The 25,909-nt window shown below is 44.7% G+C and overlaps 1 protein-coding gene across 2 annotated transcripts in view; it reads right to left on the bottom strand.

Moving 5' to 3' along the window:
- The window catches only part of GRIA1 (glutamate ionotropic receptor AMPA type subunit 1), a 144,236-nt gene that overhangs the window by 20,362 nt on the left and 97,965 nt on the right, over positions 1 to 25,909 (bottom strand). For both annotated transcript variants that reach the window (XM_022590199.3, XM_022590200.3), the window contains exon 11: positions 20,511 to 20,758. In XM_022590199.3, the coding sequence (XP_022445907.2) occupies positions 20,511 to 20,758 (248 nt within the window). The remainder of the gene's footprint in view (positions 1 to 20,510; positions 20,759 to 25,909) is intronic.

Raw genomic sequence — 25,909 nt, 5'->3', positions numbered from 1 at the left:
TCTTCTACCTCTCCATTTTAAGGGAATATAGGTAGAAAGACTCAAAGTGGAGGTGGGTGTCGGTACAGGGACAAAGGAAACTGGGCGTAGGAAGAGAGGGTGCAGGGAACAAGTGAGAGAATAAAGATTGGTGTTACCATGTCCTTAATTCTCATTTTTGCTGTGAGCTGGGTCTCCTCAAATAGACTGTTGGTTCCCTGGAACACAGATAATGGTTCCTGTGTTTTGAGGTCTCTCTCCTGACAACATTTAGTACAAGTGCCCCATTCTGTGTAAGAGATTGAGAAAGAAATACTTTATTTCCCCCCAAATGAATGAATGAATGGACAAAAATTAAATGCAGTATCAGCTTACGTGTTTCTAACTCAGCTGTCTGGCAAACTTACCTATCTGGAACATAATGGAAAAGGACCAGAAAGTGTGCAAAGAAAATGCACAGGGTCAAAAAAAAAAAAAAAAATGCACAGGGTCATGGGGTGATCATTGTATTTGTTTTATTGAGGGTTTATTATGGGCCAGGCATTGTATTAAGTGCTTTGCATGCATTATTTTATTGAATCCTATTTGGTTGCACTTTCCATTCCTATTGCACTTTCCATTCCATAGACAAATACATAACTCGCCTACGGTTCTAACCCAGCTCTGTGTGACTCAAGTCCATGCACGTAACCAGCTTTCCAGAGCTGGGGTACTGTATGCACTGACAAGCCCCCTCCAGTGCTCGGTAAGGCCCCACACTCGCCCAGTCATTTCGAAAACTTATTTTGCCCACAGCAGTGACACCCAAGGATCTCTATTCTCCAAGGCCACAGCAGAGCAAAGGCAGCAAAGGAGGAAAACCTCCTCAGAGGCCGTTTCATAAGATGCTAATTTACAATTTGACTCTTTTTTCCTTTCCTTTTTTTCCTTCCTCCCTCCCTCCCTCCCTCCCTCCATTCCTTCCTTCCTTCCGACAAAAATGATGGTCCTAGAATAATGATCACTTGGGTTCTGGTTCTGGCAAACTGTCCTATAATATGTGTTTTCCAGAAGATCCACCATATTGTAAACCAATGCCGTTGAAAACCGATAATGATAGTATCCTCAAGAAAAGGTTATGCACAACATGTTCAAAATAGAAGTTAAAGAGGCATAAATCTGATTGTAAAATAGTCCCTTCTAAAACTATTACAGGAAAATAAAAGCCAAGAACTTAATAAGATAAGAACCGAGATATGTGCAAAATCCAGGGTCCTGGATAGCAGAGGCCATGCTCCAGACTAGCAGTAGTTTCCAGACATCTAGATTTCATGGATGAGGAAAAAAATATAGTGCAGGTGGAAGAACTAACACAGATGTGTGTTAAATGTTAACTTTGCTAAATAAAAATGTTTAAAGAGAGCAACCACCATCTAGCATCACCTCCCTCTAATTGAATGGATGACACTGGAAGAGTCAAAGAAACAGTAAGGACGACATTTCAGAATGAATTTAGAAACATTGTCCTTATTTTCTTCTGTAATTTGAATAAAAAAACAGAACTGCAAGGACCTTAGCAAGGCATTTATAAAGGGCTCAAATATTGATGTTAGTTATGACATTTACTTGTTTGAGTAACCAGATCTCTAGCTGAACTTTTCTTATGCCAAATCCTGTGCTTGGAATCGAGAAAAACAAAGAAACAAAGAAACATAAAGCAAACAAACAAAACAGAATCAGGTATGGTCCTAACTCGGCAGAGTCAGAGTCATCTGAAAATTCCCAGATTTAGACAGATGCTCAGTATAAGGGTGATGATGGTCCTGGGTCGTCAGGGAATGCAGCTAGGCCTGTAATCGCGGACATGGTGACTTGCATGACATTCGCTCCCCAAGAGGGCCAGTGAGCAGAAGACACGCTCAACTTCCTGAGCCCTGACCCTCAGCCACAGGAGCTGATGCGTCCAGGGGAGCCTTTGAATCAATGAATTATCTTTGGAAATCTTGGGGAGAGAGAAGTTGGAATTCTGGAAATATATTCTTTAGGATGACTTTGTACTCATTAAGGTTCAATGTATTCAACTTTGCCACTGTGAAGAAGTATATTATCATATACTTGCAGGGATTTTAAAGTTTGGAAAAAGCGAAAACAGCCAGGGGAGATATTTCAGATGATTTTAACTGGCCTCAACTTATGAAAAGCTAAAGATTGAATTCGGGCCCTCAGTTCTAAAGCAGTTGTCCACACTTCCACTCTTGCCCTCAGAACCTTGAATTCAAGCATCTTAGCAGTGTTGTATGAAACAGCCCTTGGAGTTGATGCTCAGCCTGCACTGATATGCTTGACTTCTCCTCCTCCAAAGGGCGCTTCAGATGTTTTGTTCTGTTTTGTTTTTTTGACTGCGCCTTGTGGCACGCAGGATCTTAGTTCCCCAACCAGAGATTGAACCTGCGCGCCCTGCAGGGGAAGCCGGAATCTTAACCACTGGACCGCCAGGGAAGTCCCAAGGAAGCTTCAGTTTTAATCAGACTAGGCTTCTAGGCATCCTGCTCTCCTTCAACCACTGTGTTTCCTCCTGCTGCTATGCATGTGCATCTTCCTGTTCTCCTTAATTCTTTCTTAATATCTGGTTGCCCTACAATGCTCCTCATGTTTTCCTTGAGCACTTGATTTCTCCTTGACCTTTCCTTTAAAATTCCCTGGCACCTAGCAATCAATTCATTGCTCTGCCCACCATTGTTTCATGTGTATTATTAGCCTTAGCCTTTCACTTGATTATAAAGCCTTTGGAGTAAAGAGTCGATGACTTTGGGTCAGCTCCCCAAATATTTATGAGGGCCAATTAAGTGTCAAGTACTGTGCTAAGTAATTAGTAGGAATGAAGTTATAAACCTCATCTTTCAAGGAATGTACAGTCTAGTGTGGGAGGCGGAAAAGCTTCTCAATAGTCCATGGAATGCTAAATCTGATTTTACAGCAAGGGGTATGGAAGTACCAGAAAAGAGATAGAGGTTAGTTCTGATAGTGGGTGGAAGTGAGAAAACCTTCAGGGAGTCCTCTGTGCCAAGGGAAAAGGGATATCAGAAGCCCTGAGATAGGAATTACAGGGCCTGGGGAGTGTGGTCACGATGAGGGGAATTTCTGGGAGATGAGGTTACAACTGCTGAGTCCCACCTGTGAACATCCTTGAATTCTATACTAAGAAGTCAACGTTTTACCTGTGGGCCAGGGAGATATGGAAGGCGTTTAAGCAGGGAGGAGCCTCAGACCAGCAGCCCTTCTATACTAAGCACCCGGTACTAAGTCAATAGGCATCAATTAATTACCCAGTGTCATGACTCATGTAAGAGAAACAGACAACATCAAAAGTTGTAACCCTGGATCCAGGGATAATGGAGTTGATAGGTCACTGCAGAGTAAACAGGGCTCGCTCGGAAACTTGGGATTGGTTGTCAGTGGAGGAGGAATTAGATTTATTCTCTGAGATGCTGGAGGGCAGTATTAGATCAGGGAGGCAAAGCCACAGGGACACAGATTGCTGCCCAGTAGGCTGGCCAGCTCTGGAGCTGTTAGAGCTCTCTGGAAATTGTTATTTGAAAAGTATCAATTAGGTAAGACATTGTTGGTGGGACGACTCCTTGTCAGGAAAAACATGGAGGGAATTCATGCACGAGAGGCAAAGTTGGGATTCAGTCTGTGGGTCCCAGGAGGCTGGTCCAATGAGCCGCGCCAATCTGTGATGAAGTCTTTACTAATCGCTGGGAGAATGAGGAAAGGGAGGGTTGCATAGTCAGTTTCCAGAGAGCCGAAGTTTTCCATTGAAACGACAGTCCTTTGCGTGCAACTGATGACTTGCTTTCTTCTTTTTTAGTGTTAACATTAACACATTTCTCCTCTTCCTAAATGATGTTGAGGAGAGACGGTAATTTTTTGTTTTGTTTCTTTTCGTATCTTTCCTTGGTGAGATAAAAAACTGTCAAGCGTCCCACGCCACCCCTATTTCCTTTTTGGGCATTGATGGTTTGTGATCTCTCTAGGCTGGGAACCACTGGGCTCCCAGGAGAAGAGGCTTCAGGGGGCTCTGCATCTGCCCTCAGGAAGGGGGGGTGTAGTACTGATGAGTGAGATTTGAAGACGTTTAGGGGGAGCCATGAAGAGTGGGAATTTCCGTGCACTGGATAAAGGTCAATATGCAAGCGAGTATGGTCATTCTAACTCTTCCTTCCATGGGGCTGGGGGCTTCCAAGGCCCAGGGTGCTCTCTCTGTGCAGAAGGCCCAGCCACCTCCTTTCTCCCGTACACTTTTCCCTTCGTACGGCCACGGCCTGCAGAGGAGGAGGAGGACACCACTTCTGCTGAGGGTTTTGGGGAGAAACCTTCTCTGGTTGTTTCTGTTCCTTTGTTGAGATCAAACCAGGTTCGTTTTGCTGGGAGTGAGAGGCCAGAGCTTTGGCAAGAAATGAAGCTTGCTTGACCTGCCATGCCTGGGGCAGGTGGGGATGCGTGGTTGAGTCTAGGATAGGACTGGGTGTTTGGAGACCTGGGTCTGGACGGCACTCTCTTAATCGTCTCCCTTTTGGACAGTGGTCTCTAAGGCCCCTTCTGTCCATAGTCCAGTCTGTGACATCGTCAGCGTGGACCATCTAAGGCAAACACCATCACTGGGCAAAAAGCGAAGGGTCCGTAGGACTCTTCCGGTCCAGTAGCTTGGGGTGGTGGGTGAAGTGGGAGAGGTTAACCAATGACCTTCCAAGTGGAAGGAAGTAAAGAGTTAATGGGGTTATATCAGGAGCCTCCATTAAAATGCAGACATCCTCAGGTCTCCTTAAGGGTCAGAGTTGCCTTCACAGCTGGCCATTCCAGGTAGTTTCCCCTCTTGAGTGTACCCAAGGGACAGACAGTTCTGTGATCTTAGGAGCAGGAATGTTGGTCAGGCAGTGAGTCAGTCAGAACACAGAGGTTTTGTCTTTGTTTTCTAACTCTACAAAACAACACGAAGGAATTGGTTTAAAAGAAAAAAAAAAGCAAAAACATATATAGCACACTCTCTTCTCTCTCCACTTGGGGTTGGAGGAAAGAGTCCGAAGGCCTGATTTGAGTCCCTCAGTCATCTGTGATCAAGTTATCTGACAAGTCCTGTAACTATACCTAGTCCCTGTTGGCCTGGGACTTTCCTGGTTTTAGCACTGAAAGTCCCACATCGTGGGAACCTGCTCAGTGCTGGGCAAACCAGGACAGCTGGTCACCCTAACAACGGTACCTGAGTTTTCCACTTGTAAAATGGGAATAATTCTCTTGCCCCAGCTGCCTGTACTGTGAGAATCAAATGAGGTGACAGATGTGAAAGTGCTTTGAGATTAATTCTAGACAAATTCAAGTGGCTGGACTGGACGTGCCGTGAAAGCCATACCCCTGTGGGTTGGTACGTGTTCTGCCTAGCACACTTTGCCGCTGTGGAACCTATTCATCTTTCAAGCTGCTAATGTATGTTGTTCTCTGCAATGCTTCCTGTAATGGCCCAGGTAGAACGGATCTAGCCTTCCTTTCTTTCCTGCTGTACTTGCCATCCAAATACAGCAGACTCATGACTTCATTATCCATCATTTACTCCTCCAGCTAGACTGAGATCTCTTTAGTGGTAGGGGCCCTGCTCCCAGCATGATAGCTAACACAGTAGCTGTTTGATACATGTTTGCTGAATGAAGGAGTGGTTTTAAATTTCTAAGATATATGTTATACCGCATGTTTCTTGAACCTCCAGAAACTGCATACAGTTTTACATGTGTGATATGTGTTTCTGGCCCTGTCACTTTCTTTAGGGTCCTGTGGCTAAGATTACCTGATGCAGCACAGAGATCCAGATGGGGACCTGAGGTCTGGCCCCTCCAGCCAGGGTTTCTACAGACAGAAAGCATTTCGGAGGCACGTTTGATCCCCAGGCCACCCCATAATGTGAGACGCAGGTATCACCAGTTCGTGGCAGCTCACAGTAAACCACATCTGGTCTCGTAACGTAGGACCATCTGCCAGCAGCAGGCACATGGCTCTGTGTCAGACACCTCGGAGATGCTTGCCAACAGATAACGGAGGGAATGAATGAAAGTCTTCCCACCATTAACAGAGGGAGTGGAAACACCATTCAGGATGAGAGCCAGCCACTGGCCTCATCTTGGCCACCTCTGGTTCAGTGAAAAGAAGAAAAGCTGGGCTCGTTCTAAGGACTGGCCAGCGGAAGACAGATGTCAATGTGAAAAGAATGTTGGGCAGACCAGCAGGACTATTATTTACTTGTGGACTTCAAAATACATAAAGGTCATAATGTAGGAGAATGATCTCCTCCAGTTATAGAGAATGGCTCCTGGGGAAGAAAGGCACGCTCTGATCTCCCATGTCCCCACCCCGGGCCTGAACCTGTCTCCAGCGCTCTCTCGCTCGCTCGCTCGCTTGCTCTCTCTCTTCCACTTCCACCTCCAGCCCCTCATCTCTTCCTTTAGCAGCTCTATGCCTAAGTATCTTGTATAATGGGATTCCATGAGAGATTTTCTATGAGAAAATGATTCCCTTGCAGAAAAACAGTGATAACACAGATGGAAAAAGAATGCATGAATTACCATCTCTTTCACTCTTGTACTGTATGCTTGCTGTGTCTTTTACCTGAAATACTTTTCTCCCCATCTTGCTCGTAGATATTCTCCCCACTGGTTCAAGGCCCTGTTCAGGGACTGCTGCTTCGTGCTAGAGGCCTTGCTAGAACTTCCACCCTGGGAAAGGGCAAGGTATTAACCCCTACCTGCATGGTTTTCCCACGTTGCCTTACCTATTGATTGTTCAGTCAGTGGATCTATCTGTCCATCTATCTGTCTGTCTTTATGGTACTTCCTCTCTTCTTTGGATTAGTGTTAGTTGTTACTGGGTTGTATCTCCTTTCTTTCCTTCTCCCTTAACTGGGACAGCACTCAAAAATTTCAGTAGTTCACACAAAAATCACGATTACTAGTTTCTTTTGAAAAGTGAGACGATCTGGCAATATTCCCATATGGCAGTATTAGACCAGAACTGAGTGGAGGCCGTCCCCTCTAGATAGGCATATACTCTTTCGTTCACTAAGTCCCCACCATGTCCTAGGATACCCCAGAGACCGTCACTTCTCCATCTACAGCGTAGTGTAATGGATAAGAGCACAGGCTCTGAAGCTGGACTGCCTAGGTTCAAATTCTGGTTTGGCCATCTGCTAGATGTGTGACCTTTGATAATTTACTTAACGTCTCTGTGCCACTGATTGTTTATCTGTAAAATGAGGTTCTTTTTTTGTTGTTGTTGTTGCAGTACGCGGGCCTCTCAGTGTTGTGGCCTCTTCCGTTGCGGAGCACAGGCTCTGGACCCGCAGGCGCAGCGGCCATGGCTCACGGGCCCAGCCGCTCCGCGGCATGTGGGATCTTCCCAGACCAGGGCACGAACCTGTGTCCCCTGCATCGGCAGGCAGACTCTCAACCACTGTGCCACCAGGGAAGCCCTAAAATGAGGTTCTTAATAATACCTACGTCATTGGGTTTTTGTGAGGGGATTACATGAATTAGGGAATGCATATGCGAATTTAGAGGGTCTTGCCATATATAGCAGGTGCTCAATAAATATTAACTATAATTATTATTTACCCTAAACTGTGGTTTTGTTTCCTCATGCCTCTGTTGAAAATGAAGAAACCACATACGGGTTTCCCCTGGTCCATTTCATTCATTTTCTTTTCCTGGCCCCCGGGGGCATGTAAGCTGCAGTCTCTGCATTAGATTTTGGGATCTAATCTTGGGAGTGCCAATGTCATGATTTCTGCCTCTTTGCTTTCCTTAAAAGTACTTACTTTAGTGCTTTGAGGATACTATACGGGGGATGTTGGTAGAGTTCAGCTGCATGATCACGGTCATATACTTTCACGCTGCTCCTAGGATAATCACTGGTAACAGCGAAAGGCACTATTAAGTCCCTTTAAGAGTTGGTTGATTTAATTTGTATTATATGGTCTATGCAACAGGACTAGTATTTCCTGGTTCTCTGAAGTAGGCAGAGCAAACACATCAACTGACTTGATAACCTGCTCATAAAGTCACAGTATACATGGAAGTTGGCTGGGTAGAAATCAGTCCATGTGATATGCAATCAATAGGAGTTTCCTACAAGGTAAATTTTTTCTTAGGCTCTGTGGGACAGTTGGCCCTTGCTTTACTGAACTGTACCTTGAATTATAGGTGGGGAGAAATAAAAAGCAGTAAGAGGAAAGAGACTGGAGTGGGGAAAAGTTGTGTTTATGGGACTCAAGGAGACTGGCTTGACTAGTACTATGATTTTTTTTTTAACATCTTTATGGGAGTATAATTGCTTTATAATGGTGTGTTAGTTTCTGCTTTATAACAAAGTGAATCAGTTATACATATACATATGTCCCCATATCTCTTCCTTCTTGTGCCTCCCTCCCTCCCACCCTCCCTATCCTACCCCTCTAGGTGGTCACAAAGCACCGAGCTGACCACCCTGTGCTATGCGGCTGCTTCCCACGAGCTATCTGTTTTACATTTGGTGGTGTACATATGTCCATGCCGCTCTCTCACTTTGTCCCAGCTTACCCTTCCCCCTCCCCGTATCCTCAAGTCTGTTCTCTAGTAGGTCTGCGTCTTTGTTCCTGTCTTGCCCCTAGGTTCTTCATGACATATTTTTTTTCTTTTTAGATTCCATATATATGTGTTAGCATACGGTATTTTTCTCTTTCTGACTTAACTTCACTCTGTATGACAGACTCTAGGTCCATCCACCTCACTGCATACAATACATATAACTCAATTTCATTTCTCTTTATGGCTGAGTAATATTCCATTGTATATATGTGCCACATCTTCTTTATCCATTCATCTGTTGATGGACACTTAGGTTACTTCCATGTCCTGGCTATTGTAAATAGAGCTGCAATGAACATTTTGGTACATGACGCTTTTTGAATTATGGTTTTCTCAGGGTATATGCCCAGTAGTGGGATTGCTGGGTTGTATGGTAGGGAGGCAAGAATATACAGTGGAGAAAAGACAGCCTCTTCAATAAGTGGTGCTGGGAAAACTGGACAGCTACATGTAAAAGAATGAAATTAGAACACTCCCTAACACCATACACAAAAATAAACTTTAAATGGATTAAAGACCCAAATGTAAGGCCAGACATTATCAAAATCTTAGAGGAAAACATAGGCAGAACACTCTATGACATAAATCACAGCAACATCCTTTTTGACCCACCTCCTAGAGAAATGGAAATAAAAACAAAAATAAACAAATGGGACCTAATGAAACTTCAAAGCTTTTGCACAGCAAAGGAAACCATAAACAGGACCAAAAGACGACCCTCAGAATGGGAGAAAATATTTGCAAATGAAGCAACTGACAAAGGATTAATCTCCAAAATTTACAAGCAGCTCCTGCAGCTCAATAAGAAAAAAGCAAACAACCCAATCCAAAAATGGGCAGAAGAGCTAAATAGACATTTCTCCAAAGAAGATACACAGACTGCCAACAAACACACGAAAGGATGCTCAGCATCACTAATCATTAGAGAAATGCAAATCAAAACTACAATGACGTATCACCTCACACCGGTCAGAATGGCCATCATCAAAAATCTAGAAACAATAAATGCTGGAGAGGGTGTGGAGAAAAGGGAACCCTCTTGCACTGTTGGTGGGAATGTAGATTTTTTTTTTTTTAATGTTCTTCCAGAGGAATAAATTTCATTCCCATGGGAATAGGGAATATGATTAAGAGGCCATTATGCTCCTCTTCTGCTAGATGTCTGTGCTGAGGAGGGATGAATAATATATGTAAATTTCCCTGCCTGACTTTCTTTTGTTTGAGAACTGCTGGCTTACTACCTCCATCTAGTTGGGAGGAAGTGGCTCCTTTGCTTAGGGATTCACCTGGGCCTTTGTCCCTTACTCTCCATAGAGAGATGCTGATTAGATATGATGATCCAGCCATGATCCCAGCCCACAGGGCCAGTCATAAAACATTCCTGAAACAGGTGGCCCAGAATTTCCGTGCAAGCGCTCAACTCAGGACTACCCCTACCCTTTTCTTTCTACTTCCGGACAAATGGATGGAAGCAATGTGGCTATTAGCCGAACGTTTGTGGTACCGAGTGTAAAGGGAATAAAGCTATACATTTGAACATTTCTGTTCCCTGGTATCCTGCAATTTCTGCCCTACTGCAATGAAAAGAAGCCAAGAGAGGTCTGGCCCAGAGAAGGCACTCACCACTTATTTGGATGGATCCCCAAACTAATTGAATAGATGGTGAGTGTTGAGGGGAAGCAGCAAGTTGAGGGGGAAGTTGACGAGCAAAGGGGATTAACATCCAAGAACTCCCGATGCACCATGAGCTCTTCCTAAGTGATTTTATTTATTCTCAAGACAATCCTGCGGAGCCTGTTTTAGGATCCCCATTTGGAAGATGAGAAAACTAAGCCTCAGAGGGATTAAATAATGACACTCAACACTTCTTAGTCACTTTAGTATGTGCCAGGCACTGTGGCACATTCATATAATCCCATTTAACAACCGCCGAAGTTTATGTTAGTGCTACCTTCAGTTGTTATATTTGGGAAAGTCAAGGCTTTGGGAGGTGAAGTGCCTGAGCGCCTTTTGTCATTAACTGGCAGCCCGTGATTCATACTCAGCCCTAAGTTCAGGGCCCCAATGATCAGTCAGTGGTCCACACTGCTTATTGCTACTTTCCCAAGATCACACGGGTTGTAAATATGGGAGACAAGGTTTGAACAGGGTCTGATCCACACAAAGCACATTGTTTCCCGCACCCACAAGCCCTGAGCGACAGAGCTGGGACAGGTATCCAGACCTTCCCTGTCCTGGTCTGCCTTTGCGTAACAGCAGCTGCCTTCTGAGAAAAGGCAAAAGGCTGGGCAAGTCTGGAAAAAAGTTGCTCAGGGGAGAGAGGTGGGGGGGGGGGAGGTTGAGACAGAGAGAAAAGAGGTGCCACTTTTAACAGCATCAGCCTCTTAAAGCAACATATAATTTGTGTATCAGCGGGAGAACGCAGTGCTTGGGCAGGCAAATCACAGCCCGCGCTGGGCTGCTGTTCTCGCGGTCAAGGCCATTCAATTCCCGTGGGGTTCATCTCCCCAGATCCATCCTTGTCACCTTGCTCTCTCCACATTCCTCCTGTCTCTCCTTAACGTGTTGCTCTGCCATTTACGAGCTTCTCCACCAGGCATGGTAAAAACGGAGCCCTAACAGGAGTAAGTGCGCGTCTGTCTTTGGGATGCCACCAGGATCCTCCAAAATAAATCTTGCACCGTGGAGCTCCAGCCTAGCCCAGTGCTTCAGGAAGGAGTGCTTTGGCTGTGGAGTGCAAATGGACCTGGTGTCTCATTTCCCCTGGTGTTTTCAGGATGCCACCTTACAAGTTGACAGAGGCAGGGGAGGATGCCTCTGTTAGCACGGAGGTGGAGGTGTGGAAGAAAGGAGGGTTTGGGAATCAGGGTGTGTAGTTAAGCCCTGTCCCACAAGTCACTTTGAGAACCTGGGCAAAATCTCTGAATCTTAGCTTCCTCGCCTGTGAAGGAAAATGATAATGCCTAAGTCAAAAAATGAGAGAGGGATGACTGATTGGACATCGCTAGGGTGCTGAATGCATTCGTTTCATATGTATTCATTTCATACGTCACAGTAGGTACACAGCAGGTATGAAATGAATACACAACTCCTCCCCCCCCGCCCCCCCGCCCGTACACTTATGGTAAAGTCAGGCTAAAGTGGTCTGCTTTTCATTGTTGAACTCCATCAAAAGCTCTGCAGAGTTTCTGGAAGCATAAAATGCTTTAGGGGTGTTTTTGTTTCAGTCTGTCATGAGCAGATAGGGAAGCTTAACAAGCAACGAGTGTGCCCCTTTCTGCTGTTAGGCAGGGGGTAATGATGTCAGCCTGTGATGTGACCCTGCCCCTTGCACTGTGTGCCTTCCCCATGCAAAGAGTGCAGAAGGGAGGAAGGATTCCCTAGAGATTCAGGCAGTGTAGGCACCTCCCTTCATGGAGCCTCACTTTTCTTATTTGTATATTGATTGGGTGGGACTAAGTTGCGTGTAGGTGTTGGGGGGAGGATAAATGATCTTTTTCCTCCAAATAATCATCCCTTCCTGATAGTTTCCCTCCTTACGTCCACGCTTGCCTCACACGGTTGGGAAGATCCCAACCTGGGGTCAGGCTGGCTGGATTGAAAATCCAGCTCTCCAGTTTCCACACCAGGTGACCCTGGGCAAGTTCCGTAACCTCTCTCTGCCTCAGTTTCCTGAATTGTACAATTAAGATGAAAGCAATATTACCTTTCCAGGGTCGTTGTTAGGATTACATAAGCTAGTGAGCATCACATACTTCAGAGAAGTGCCTGGGATGAGTCAGTGCTTGAGAAATGTTAACAATAGGTCTTAGCATCACTAAAAGGCTAAATCACGCCCCCATCCCCCGCCCGGGCTTGTGCGCTGGGTTGCTGCACCAGTCTCCTAGCAGGCTTTCTTGGTACTCTCTCTGAGCCATCCCACGTGTCCTGACCCTAGAAGCTTCTGTATTGATGCAGCCCTCCTCTGGCAAACCTCCAGTCTCTTTTCAAACACACACATACACACACGTACACACACACACTTTCTGATTGCCTCTTTGTCCCTCCCTTCTTTTTTTCTCTCTCCCTTTTTATCCCCTGATTCCCTCCCTCTCTTCCTTTCTCTCCAGCTCTTCTGAGGATACAGGCGAATCCAGCCTTTCTGCTTGGAGACCTTTGTCTCTGATCAGGCCCGACCTGGGTCACAGAGTTCAGGGGGTTACCATGACAACAAGCATCCCTGGCTACCCATCAGGAGGCAAGGACCAATTGAAAGGGACTGTCATTTCCCTGGGACATACTGCATTTATTCTCAGCAGTGGGCCCTGCACCAATACCATACTATGGGAATAGGGTGGGAGGGAGGGAGAGAAAGAAATATCAGGTTTTTTTTTTTTTTTAATGTGTTCTCTGTGGGTGTGGATCACAAGTTGTTCTCAGAGAGACATTTTATTTCTAATGCAGCCAGTGTAGGGGGCTGAGGGTGGGGCTCATGTGTACTTCTCATGAACACAGTTTCACAAAGAAGAAAAAACAAGTTATTTGGCTCAAAAGTGACTATCTGGTAGGTCTAATGGGAAGAGGATAGGGGTAGAGAATTAACATTAATGAGTACCCTCTGTGACAAGCACTTTATGTTATTTCATCAAAACTCAGAGCAACTGCAGTGAATTGTCATGACTCCAATTTTACAGAAGAGAAAACAGAGGCTCATAACGTTATAGTGACTCACGAAGCTAGGTCAAACTGCTGGTAAATTAATGGCCCTTGACCTTGAATTGAGGCAGTTTGACTCCAAGGATCATGATTTTGACACTGTTCAATGCAGTTTACCTGTCATTCTCCCATTATATTAATCTTCCTTTTCTTCCCAAGCCACTGCTTCCTCAGAAAACACGTACATCTCTCTTCCCTGACATCTAACCTTGCCTCCCAAAGTGGACTGCTGTCTACCTCTAACAGAATCACTGAGGGGACTTGTGGAAATTGCACATTTCTGGGCCCTACCTGGACCTGCAGAATCAGGAATCTCAGGAATCAGAGTCTAGAAAGGGGCATTTTCAACCAGCTTCCGTAGAAGATTTTAATGCATCCTAAAATTGGGATATTGTTCTTTTATGGCAATAGATTCAACACCACCAAGACGTCACTTGCTTATTTGTTTCCCAGTTACATTCTGGGTCAGGGTGATTCCCTAAAAGTGGAAAACCCTTCTCAATGGCCTTGAAGATACAATCATGTCACATGGTCCCAGTGTGGAGGTGGGCAGCTAGGAGACCCTCAACCCCTGGAAGTGAGACCGCTCCCCGTAAAACCTTGTGACATTTCTTCCTAAGTCATGGCCTTGACCTCCCTCTTCTTTTTTAGCCAGACGCCAATACAGACGAGTGGTTCTTAGGAGATATTTTCCAGCCTAGGGTTGTGTGAAGGGAGAAATATCTATTCAGTAGGAATGCGATCGAAACTAAACTGTTGATGAGCAATCTTGAGCTTATGTCCGATTAAAAAATAAAATAGGTATAGACAAGATAACAGTGCAGTAGGAGGAAGGTAGAGGTAATTGGCAGCCTCTATCGTTCTTGCTTGTGTGCCAGGAATTCTGTACCCCTCCCAGAGATGCCTTCCTCAATCTTCTAGGTGCCCCAGAGGTGAAGCTGAGGGGGGGACACATCTGCCCATTTTCTGTCCTTGCCTGAATCACTTTGTACCTGGGTAGTCCTGAAGCAGGAACACAGAAGTCCCAGAAAGCTCTCATAACAGAGTTCTTTCCCAAACTGCCAAGTCTTAAAATAAAGGCTATGACTGATGACAGACATAGAGCCGCTTCTTCCATCTGTCCCCATCTCATTATGATCTGTAACCACATTCATTATCGCCTACCAAAATGACCACAATGGCTTTCTAAATGACCTTCCTGCCTGTGAGCCTCCTCTCTGGTTCTCGTCGCAAACCACTGCCAGCATCATCTTCGGGAGTCTGTCTGATCGTGGTCCCTCCATCAGTGGCCTTCCATGACCTCTACTGACATCAGATAAAAAATAGAGCGACTTTTGAAATCCTTTGCACTGTGACCACAGCCAGTCGCTCTTGCTTATTAATGCATTCTCTAGTTAAAGTGGATTCTTGTTCCTGAAAACAGGCCCTATGATTTCCCACTGCTGTGTTTGTTGTTATTCTGTCCCCTCCATCTGGAGTTCCCTGTCCTTACTTCTCATCTGTCACAGTTTCTTCAGGGCCTAACTTGGATGTCACCTTGGCCTTGAAACTTTTGGAAATCCTCCCATTCAGATGTGGACTGTCCTCTTGAGTGTTCCCGGATCTCTTAGGGCATTGAGCAGAACAGTGGGTATCTGTGTAATACTGCTCATGAGCTGTGCTTGACTGTGCATCATTGAGGGGCTGGGATCGCTTCCCTCTCACCACTGCCCCCTGAAGTGCAGCACACAGTCCTTTGTGTGGAGAAGATGCATATTTGGAAAGGAATCTGTGAAGCTGCATGCAAAGCCCAGGGAGTGGGTCTTAGACCCGCACCCACTAAGCTGTAGGAGAAGGCTGCACTGTGCTCCTCCTGTCACCTTGGCTCACACGTCTGGCATGGATAAGACACGTGACAGAACACAAACACGTCATGATCACAGGGACCAGAGAAGACGCCGCGGAACCACAGTCACAGTTAAAGACCAGACTTTGACCAATGTCCCGATTAGGGTATAACTCTTAGCAAATCCATTAAACTCCCCATAGACGGTTTGTGAAGGAGAGTCATTAGTTGAGATTTTAACTCAGGCCCACCTGGTGTGGATTCCTTCTTGAATGGGTAAAACAGGGGTCATGCTCCCTTAGTTAGGAAATTTGAATACGTCGTCTCTAACTGAAGGGAGTCTTTATCATAATAAAGAAAAGAGACGTCAGTTCAGACCAGCAGATACATTGAGTTAGCAACAGAAGGGCCAATAGATCACAATTAGTAGATTTACCTATTCCCTTTCCCTAGTGACCGGCATTGGCTGCGTAGGTCTTTATCCACAACCTCAGGGCTTCGGAAACAAAATCCAGCCCCCCACCCAATCCCAAGCATGCAGTGACGGCCAACAAACAGCATCTGTTTCAAAGAAACACCACCTGTCCAAATGGAAAATCAAGCACGGAACCACCTTGCTTCCTGAGTATTTGTTTCCAGAGCAGAAGAGACAAATGCCATTCTGTCACTGCCACAGCCTTTTAATGCTCTGTAGGGACAAGCCTGGCCTCTGCCAAGTAGACTTGGCAAGTTTTAGAGGAACATTTGGGCCTTAGATATCGGCTCTCTGACCTTCTGGGGCAGAGCTGGGTGATCTGCCTTGGAGGAACCTGGACCTTTTTCCAGGCAGGCTGGAAGGGAGCGAATGCCCCACAGGTGTGGTCAGGTCTGGCTTTATGGAGAGTGGTGCAGGGGACTGCCAGGGAGGTCCTTTCTGGCTGTGGGCACTGGCCCTAAGTCTGGAGCACATCTGCCTTGTGAGGGCAGCCAAAGCTCCACCTTTCACAGGGCAGAAGAGAAGTTTGCAAGGTCTGTAGTGTAAAACACTCCTAAAGAGTCTGCAACTTTGTGAATGACTAGACAGTCTTTGAAAAGGTATTTTCTACAATTCTAAATAATCTGAAGACAACATTGATTTCCTCTGCCATATCCTCTTTAAGCCCACTTAAGCCCCTTTTCATTGGGGAACAGAGGTATCATGTCCTACCCCTTCACTCTTCTCCTCATTTTCCACCTCTGTCATGCAGAATGGTTTGCTGGGATCAGATCAGTGAATCTAAGATTGTTGCATCAGGCACATGTGTCTGTGGCATTTGGCCTGCCATGACTCTTTGGTGTTTGACCATGACTTGGGGAGTCAGCATCATCTGGGGCATGTGAGACAGAGACCTGAAGGAAGCCGGGCTGGACTGTGGGCGTGCATGTGTGGTTACTCATATTTTCTGTAACCATTTTGCAATGATATGTTTCATGGGACCGCTACACTGCTGGTTGCTAGAATGACTCCTTTTATTGCTGAGATGAGAAGTAGGCGAAGAGGGACTTTCCCAGGCCAGAAACCCAAGGCTCTCTTAGGATGAGCGTTGCTCTTCTGTTTTTGAGTCAGGGAGCCCCATGGCTCTCATAAAGGTTGCCAATGGAGAGAAAGGAGCACTGGGAGAGAGCTGGGGCCATGTGGGCTCCATTTAGGTATTCTTTTTTTTTTTTTTTTTTTTTTTTTGGCAGTACGCGGGCCTCTCACTGTTGTGGCCCCTCCCGTTGCGGAGCACAGGCTCAGAGGCCATGGCTCACGGGCCCAGCTGCTCCGCGGCAAGTGGGATCTTCCCGGACCGGGGCACGAACCTGTGTCCCCTGCATCGGCAGGTGGACTCCCAACCACTGTGCCACCAGGGAAGCCCCATTTAGGTATTCTTGACTTGCACATCAACCATCTGTGATCTTATCTGGAAGATGTTCCTTTTCATGTCTCTTTCCCTTTCTCTTTCTTTCTCAAAATGAGTAAATGACGTGTTATGTCTCACAGAGATGTAAGCAATAGAATTAGGTATTTATTTATTATAGAGTTGAACTATTTTCAATATTTACGCCAGAAAGAATCTTGGGGCATGCAAAACCCATAAAGGCAGTGTTACTGCTCAAAGAAATGGTGCATTAAAGAAGAAGGGCATTAAAGTGAGCATTCACTATCACCTTTTGCCTTCAGAGTGGTGAGTGGATGCCCTGGGCTCCAAAATTCTGCATTTAAAATTTTTGAGTTGACGGTGATTGTTTGCCCAGTTAAATAGGTGCTGGGAACCTGGCATAAGTTCGGTCTCCTGCCTTTCACAGTGTTGTCAGTCATAATGCCCAGCCCAGAGAGTAAGTACATCCACGGGCTCTGGAGTCAGACTGACTGGGCTTGAAATCTGGCTCCTTTATTAGCTGTGTCCACCTGGTCAAGTAACTTAATTCTGTGCCACCGTTTCCTCATCTGTAAAATGGGGATAATGGTACTTCATAGGGAAATTAAGAGGATAATATGAAACACTGCACATAGCACAGCGTGTGGCATGTGGTAGGCAGTCACTCAATGGTAGCTTTTATTGTAGTGGGAAGTAATTTGAGTCCCAGATGACCGGAGATTTACGTTCACATTACTGAGTTTGTCACCATGTTCCAGGCACCCATGGATAGGGTAGGGTGGTAGAAGTAATGTATTGAGTGGGCAAATCGTGTCACCTTCTGTACCCTTTTTTTTTTGTTTTCAACTTTGCATCCAAATATTTAGATCAAATGATGTCCCTGACCCATAAAGCCTTCATTAATTGTAATACTGCAGCATCATTGGTGTTCCTGGACCTATAAGAACTCATTCTCTACTTTGGGCCTTTCTAGGGTGATGTTCTATAAGTACCTAAAAGTTTCTTTTCTTGCCAAGCACTATCCTCTGAATCCCCTTTGAACTTTGCCTAAACTTGTACAAAGAGATTTTTAAGTTCTTGCAGACAAAAATGCATGATTAATAAATACTGGGCCATTTGGTTTCCCTTTATTAGGTCACATACAATTATTTTTACACTCCTACAGATATCGTTATTTTCTGATATTTGGACAGTTGCTTACAATTCTTCAATGTATTTTCATTGCTCTTCAAATAAGGACAAAAATCCTTTACAAAATCTGTCTGCATTTCATTATTCTCCAATCGTAGCTTAACTTTTTCTCCTCTTTATTACCCGTGCTCCAGGAGTACTTAGCTTCTTTTAGTTTATCAACTGTACCATGATTTCTTGCCTTAGAGTCTCTGCACGTTCTGTTCCCTCTGCCTGGACTGTTCTTCTCTTCCTCTCCCCTCACTATACTTAGTTAACTCCTGTTAGTCTGTCATATTTCAGCTTGGGAAAAAAAGCATCCTTGGAAAAGTCTTCTCAGCCACATCCTACCTACCCTGCACACCAGTTGGACCTTGTTATCTCTGGGTGTATTTGAGATCTTCTCTGTGTCTTTATTGTTCTGCAGTTTCAGTTGAATCAGCTGCTGACTTTCATCTGTTTATCCTGCTTGGGACTCATAATTTTTGAATCTGAGTATTCATGTTATCCATAAATTTTGGAAAATTCCCTTCATATATTACCTCTGCTTCATCCTCTCTTGTCTCCATATGGAACTTAAAGAAGACGCACCTGGCATTTTTTTCTGTCTCATGTCTCTTAGCCTCTTTGGTATATTTTCTATCTTTTTATCTCTCTGTGTGATATTCTAGGGAATCTTCTCCTATTTTTTTCCAGTGCACTAATTTTCTCTTCAACTCTGTCTGATTTGCTGTTTAACTCTTTTAAAATTGAGATTTTATATTAATGACTACATTTTTTTTTCACTTCTGTGAGTCCTAATTGATACTTTTCCAAATACGTCTTATCTTTTATGATAGTGTCTTTTTCTTTTAAAAGTATTTTTGATTACTTTTATGTTTTTACTTGTACTTCTGATTCTTGCTCATGTATGTTGTCACATAATTTATAACTTTGCCTTGCTTAGGGCAGACCCGGAATAATTAGTTCATGCTATTTACTATGGTTTTGGTTTCCTTTTCCCTTTTTGACCTAGAGATTTCTTAACTTGCATTTAAAAGTGTATTTGTTGTATCTTTCTCCAGCATATCTAGGTGTTTAATAGTGGGGGTTTTATTCTGCCAAATTGCTGGAAGTAGGTGTCCTCTAGGTCCCCTTTTATAGACTATCATAATTGTCATGAACCATTAAACAATAACCATCTGTTTAATGCCTTTCTTCCCTGCAAGAATGTAGTTCCGTGGGACCCGGACTATGTATGTCTTACCCCCAAACTGTAGCTCCAGCTCCTAGCCTAGTGCCTAGAATGTTGTAGGGATCAATATTATTGGAATAAATGAATGAAGTGGAGGCAGAGGTGGCTCTGGATGTCATGTCAAAATGGGTTAGGAGCCTCTCTCCATCTTTTTACAACCTTTTAAAACAGTCTCACCTTTCCTTGAATGCTACCCTTCCCTAAAGTGATTTAATCACTCTGTAATTGACACAATGTCTTACAGGTGACTTTACACTATTGCTTTCATTTACCTTCTATATAGATTATTCCATTTGAACTTAAAACCACTTTGGACCTAGGAAAGGATGAGATGGTTATGCTCTCTTTATAGATGAGGATACTGAAGGTCGGGAGATGATATGTCTCACCTTTTGTAAGACAGTCAGTAGTAAACCCCAGAGTTAAATCTAGGTGTTTTGACTTTAGTTTTACAGGACTCTGCCTTAGCTGTTTGGAATGTATACCAGAGCTTCTTTATGTGAAAATAAAGTCCACTTTGCTTTTTTACTTAAATACCTGTTTCTTGCTAAAGATATCAGCATCTAGGAAAGAATGGGTGCTACCACTCGCTTGGTGCTGTTTTGATTTCCACAGCTAGAATCTCAGGACTCAAATGACTTGATTTTTCATTTGGACCATGTACTTGCTTCTTTGGAGGCAAACATTACAAACCACCTTCTGTCAAAGAATCCAGGTTGCTCGAGAGCCCTGTTCGTGGCCTAGTTGGATGTGGAGGTGTCTGGTAAAGGATGGTGTGTTACAGATCACACAACAGAAACACAAGGTTCATCAGTGTTTACCACTTGGAGGGGTAAGGCGAGGCGTGGGAAGGGGACACATGGGCAGCGACAATCAGAGCAAGCTGAGGCCCCCGGGTCAAGTTCCAACCTCAGGGCTGAAGATCTTGGGTGGCTGGAATCTCCCAGGCCCACAGGTGTCTAAGAAGAGACCTCTTGACAGCTCCCACTGTGGCCCTGGAGCCATGTGGCAGGCACAGCAGCTTCCTTTCTGAGGTAGGGAGGGGAGAGGGAGTACCAAGGAAGCAGATCTTGGCTACTTACCTTAGGGCGGACCCCTTGGGCGTCGCAATGCCATAGCCTTTGGAATCCAAGTTACCTCCCACTTTCATGGTGTCACAGGGTTTCCGCTGCTCAATATACTCATTCATGGTGGACTCTAGAAGGTAGGCGTATTTGCCTTTGGATTTCCTTACTCGGATCATCCCCTCCTCCGTGGTCCGCACAAACACGGATGGTTCTGCTGACTTCATGTACGTCCACATCTTCTCAAACACGGCGATTTTAGACCTCTGGCAGGGGACAGGAACGAAGCTGGAATTAAGCGCTGGCTGTGCATGGTGGCATGGAGGTCGGCCCACACACAATAATGAAGAGCCAAGTGTGGCTTGATCACACATTCATGAGCGAGATTAGCTCAGGAAGAAACAAATTATCGGTGATTGCAAAATAAGAGGCTCTAATTAGTACCAGTAGGCTTCAAAGTACAAATATCTTGCAAATACAGAATGAATAGGAGAAGTCAGAATCTTTTAATTACTGCTGAATAGTTGTAGCCCTCTTAAATATGGGGAGAGTTAAGAAACTGGGGCTCTGACTTTTCAAGACATCATAGGACCTATTTGTTGTTCAATAAGGTCACATTCTCACAAAGCCCTGAAGAAGTGGAGAGCTGACGATATAGGTGGAGTCTGATTTCATCGTTAAAGGACAACACTAAAGAATTTCTAATAGATCATAGGTGCCAAGTTCCAGTCATCCCATATTGCAAGACTGGCCCTCAGAATGCAAATTGTTGTCTGATAAAGTTAATAACTTGGGACTTAATACTGTCTTCTGCTTACATTTCAAAAACCTCTACCTCCAGCCAAGCTGCTTTCCTCATTTCCTCCTGAACTCATTTTGGGCCTTCCTTCCTTTGTGACTTTGCCTCATTTGTTCACTCCCCTGGATATGTTGGTTCTCTCCAGCCATATCCTACTCAGCATCTCACAGATCAGAACAAATCCTGTGTATTCTGAGACTATCTCGGTTCCGAGGACAGTAGTTCTCAAACTCTAGTGGGCACCAGAATCATGTATGGAGACTGCAAATATGCAGACCCCCTGGCTCTAAACCTAGAGATTCTGATTCAGCAGGTGTTGGATGGAGCCTAGAATAAATCTTTTTCAGAAGTTCCCTAGGCGATTCATCTGTATGGTCTGTGTGGCCCTCACTTTAGAAGGAATATTGTGAGGATTGATGTTCCTCTAGGACACATTGTCCAGGCACTCACTGCATGTCCAAGCTAGACTTTTAGGATTGAGAGCCATTCACACTTGGGCTTAGGTCTCAAGTTTGTGAACACTACCTGAGGGTAGGGGACGTCTTCCCTTCTTTGGGTCCTGCACAGAGTCTAACCTTGCATCTATCTAGTAGGTTCTTAGTTAGGGCCCATGGTCTAGGACCACAAATCCACCCTCTCACATGTGATGCTCTTCCTAAAAAGCATCCTTTCCCCAACAGGTAGATGTATTTTAGGGCTACTGGTATCTGGCATTTGAAAATGCTTTGTAAATGGACAAGTGTTAAACTCATGTAAGGGACTATTTTTTTAAAGACAGTTACTACTAGAGTTAGGCCACCTATGTAATCTAGTGGTTGATATATAGATTACAGATTTCTTTAGTATAAAATTATCATTATACATGCAATATGTCATTATTCTTTGCACACAATATCAGGTTTATTTTCTTGATATCAACAAGCATTGGCAAAATATTGATATGCAGTTAGCTTGTTGCTTGAGCCAATAAAGATATTTGGACCCAGAAAAACTCTAGGTCTCAAGGAAAAATGAATGGAGATCATTACTGAGAATGTCAGGGAAGCGTTCCCTAGAGTGAATTGTAAGATAGTGTATAATTAGATAAATGAGATGATTTGTTTCATTAGATGGTTTACAATCTGGGAAGGACACTGGCCTGGGGGTGAGGAACCCTGGGTGGTAGTCTTGGTTCTATTGCTAACTTTCCTCATTTGTTCTATAAGGAGTTTGGACATGGTAACCTTTACGTTCCTTGCTAGCTTGAAATATTTGGTTCTTTACGTGAATATTTATCATTCAAGCAACAGTGTCCAGGTGAGGAAAAAAAAAAAAAGAAAGGAGAAAAGGGAGGGAGGATTATCAAAGTTAGGAAAAGAAATATCCGAGAGCAATCGTAGCATCTACAACGTATCGAATATTCTCTCACAGGAAACAGGAAAATAGATAAATTCAGCTGTGACCAGATTTGCGGATCATCTTCCAGGCACAAAACCAGCAAGACACGCAGCAGGGCAATTGCAAGATGCAATGTGACCTGGCAGGATGCTCACAGCGGGGGAACACTGGGCTGCTGACAGGCAGAGCTGCAGAGCGCTCTGGGCCACAGTATGCAGAAAATTAATATGTCCTCTCAGCCTCACCCCAGTGTCCCCAATGCCGAGGCTGCACTCAGTCGCTTAGAGTAGAACTATCAGGAAAATGTCATCTCCAGGAATGCGAAGGCAATGCGAGTGGCAGGGAGGATTGGAAACAGGCTTGGGGTATTTGTTCTTGGATCTCTCTCCTCATCCGCAGCTCCCACAGCCCTTCACACATCTTAATTAAACTGTCGGTGGAGGATGAAGTGACTCTGGGTTGGGGCTGCCGAGAAGCTCTGGGCTGTCACGGGGATGAAAAGCCAGACTGTTCAGAAGTAGAATTCTTGTTGCCCTGTTCCCTCCTTCTGCCTTATGGGGGTGGTAGGTGACCTTGTCTCCCCACCCACCAAGGTCCTGGTGGGATAATTCTCAAGGTCAGCGTCACAGAGATGGAAGGGCTCACAGGACACATCGGGTCAGCAGCACTCTTTTTTTTTTTTTTTTTTTTTACAGGTGAAGAAACCGAGGCCTACAATGTGGCAATGAACTGTCCAAGTCAGGTAGCTTGTTAGTGGCAGAGCCAGGAGGAGTAAAACCTCATCTCCTGATTGCACCCCTAGTACCTTTACACTACAACTAGCTGTCTCCCTCGTTTTATGCTTTATGTTTTACTGGCTGCAGGACTCTGGGCAAGTAACATAACCTTTCTGAGCCTCAGTATTTCTCTCCTGACAATGGCGATAATATGTACTCACTACACAGTGTCGCCATGGAGATTATATGAGGATAGAACACTTTAAAGTGGTAAAGGGCATACCCCAATGCCTGGCACGTAGTAGGTGTTCCGTAAGTGGTGCAATTACTACTACTAATTATGACTTTTCTTCTGGTTGGACTTTAGGGTAGAAATGCCCAATACATGTTTGGCTTGGTACCAGTTTCCCTTCCTATATACATGGCAGACATTGATAGCAATTAAAGAATTCTTTCATACTGAGCCCGATGTGACCTCAGAATCCCTCTTAACATAGAACTCCAGGCAAGCACTCTTGACCAATCAGAGTGAACTGTTGATACAACCTATTTGCCTAGTCTAATGAAGTAAGCCTGGCTAGGGCACAGAGCTTGTCGAATATGCACTGCCTTGGTTCTAAATGCCTAGCACAGTGCTCTGGACAAGAGATAGTAATATGTGTATTTCCATAGTTATTAACAGAACGTGGAAGTCTTAAGTCTTAGCTGTGCCTCTGAATTAGCTAGGACATGCACATTTTCTTCTTTGGACCTCACTTTCTGCAACTACAAGACTGGAGCGTTAGACTGGATTTGTCTATGGGCCTATCTAGTAACTTGAGCGATCTTTAAAAAAAAATTATTAATGACACCATCCATTAGGACAGTGTGGTTCAATGCAAGAATATTTGGGTCGGAATGAGGAAATTCAGATTTTGTACCCCTCCTGGACACTTGCATCATGAATTCCCTGCATCTCAAATTCTTGCCTGCAACGTGGACACACAACCCCTGTTCTACCTTAGGTCACAGGTGAAACATAAAGGAGACCATGGATGGGAAGGGGCTTCGGGGGCTGTAACATGCGAATGTACCGGGGTGGAGATCATGGGTATATAATGAGTGGACAGATTGGGTGGTTCCCCGACTGCATCAGCAGGGCCTGGGGCATAGAACTGGCTTTATGGACAAATATCAGGCATCTCCTTCATACTCTGGTTACAGGCTAAAGATGTCAGAGAATTGTAACAAGATTACAAGTGCTTTTTCTACTAATTGGTTGGGTTAGCCTAAGCAAGTCATGTTTCTTTCTAAAATGACGACTCTGACCAGGTGACCCCTAAGTTACCTTCTTGCTCCAATATGTTGAAAATGAATGATTTTAGTCTTGGAACCTCCATCAGCCATGGTTAGGACTTTGGTCCCTCTTCTGCCTGTCATACAGAACGCAGAGCCCACGATCAAGAGGCTGTGCACAGCACCCTGTGGGTTCACTCAGAGTCTGGGGTTTGCTCCATGAAGTTGCAGTGAGAACCCAGTGGGTCCGCATAGGATCCCCACCCTCTTGCCCGAGGCGATGCAGAGGCTAGCTCTGTATTCTCCTCCTCCTCCTTATTGGCTGTGTGACCTTGGGCAGTTATTTTTACCTCTCTGAGCTTCCTTTGTAAAATGGGGATAACAAATCCCCAACTCGCCTCTGATGAGAGGATGAAATAAGTCATGAACCCTGTGTGCTTCTTAGCACAGGGCCCAGTTCATAGTATGTGCTGAGGAAGTGGTAGCAATTGTTTATTATTTTTATTTGATTAATATATGGTAACTCCCTGTGCTAAACATTTCCAAAGTCCAGGGAACTACAGGTTTTCTTGCTTTGGAGCATTTGTTCAAGTTGTTCCTTTTGCCTAGAATGTAATTAGCGTACCCTGATCTAACTTGGTTTCATGATGTCTAGAGATGTTTACAGGTCTATCCTTTGTGGCCATAATCCCTCCCTACCCCTCCTTCAGGATGGCTCTCAATTGCCTACACCCTCCGAAGCCCTAATGGGAAATGGAGCCCCCATTCATTGTTCTTTGTTTCCTTGTATTTTAGATGTCCATCTCTTTTCATCCCATAATGACTCTTGGAGGTTGACATTATTTTCCTCATTTTGCCTCTAGCCACAAGACTTCTCCACCACCTCCACTCCCACTTCACATTTTCTGTATCTCCTGGCACTATTTAATAGACCGCCTATTCCAGTCATTATTTCCCATATAACATCTCCTTATTCATCAAAGTCTCCAAGGAGGGGACACAAAGGGCATCAGGTTGGGACCTTGTTCCTCGCTGTTCCTAATGAATTACTAATAAGGCTGAAGGTGCTTATAGGAGCAGGAAGGGAATTATATGTCATATCCTTTGCAACCCTCGGAGAACTTGGCACAGACTGGTATACATAAAGGGTCTAATTCAATGCAAGAGCTTTGAAGTTTCCACGAAAGCTGAGAAATGTCTCAGTTTCCCTGACTTACGCTCAGTTAAGCAGCCGCCTATAATCTCATGCT

This window comes from Delphinapterus leucas, chromosome 3 (assembly GCF_059928025.1).
Source record: "Delphinapterus leucas isolate spDelLeu-1000000601 "Yukka" chromosome 3, BTC_Dleu_Yukka2, whole genome shotgun sequence".
Classification (NCBI taxonomy): Eukaryota; Metazoa; Chordata; class Mammalia; order Artiodactyla; family Monodontidae; genus Delphinapterus; species Delphinapterus leucas.
Note: the sequence above shows the minus strand (reverse complement) of the source record. Positions and strands in the feature narration are given on the sequence as shown.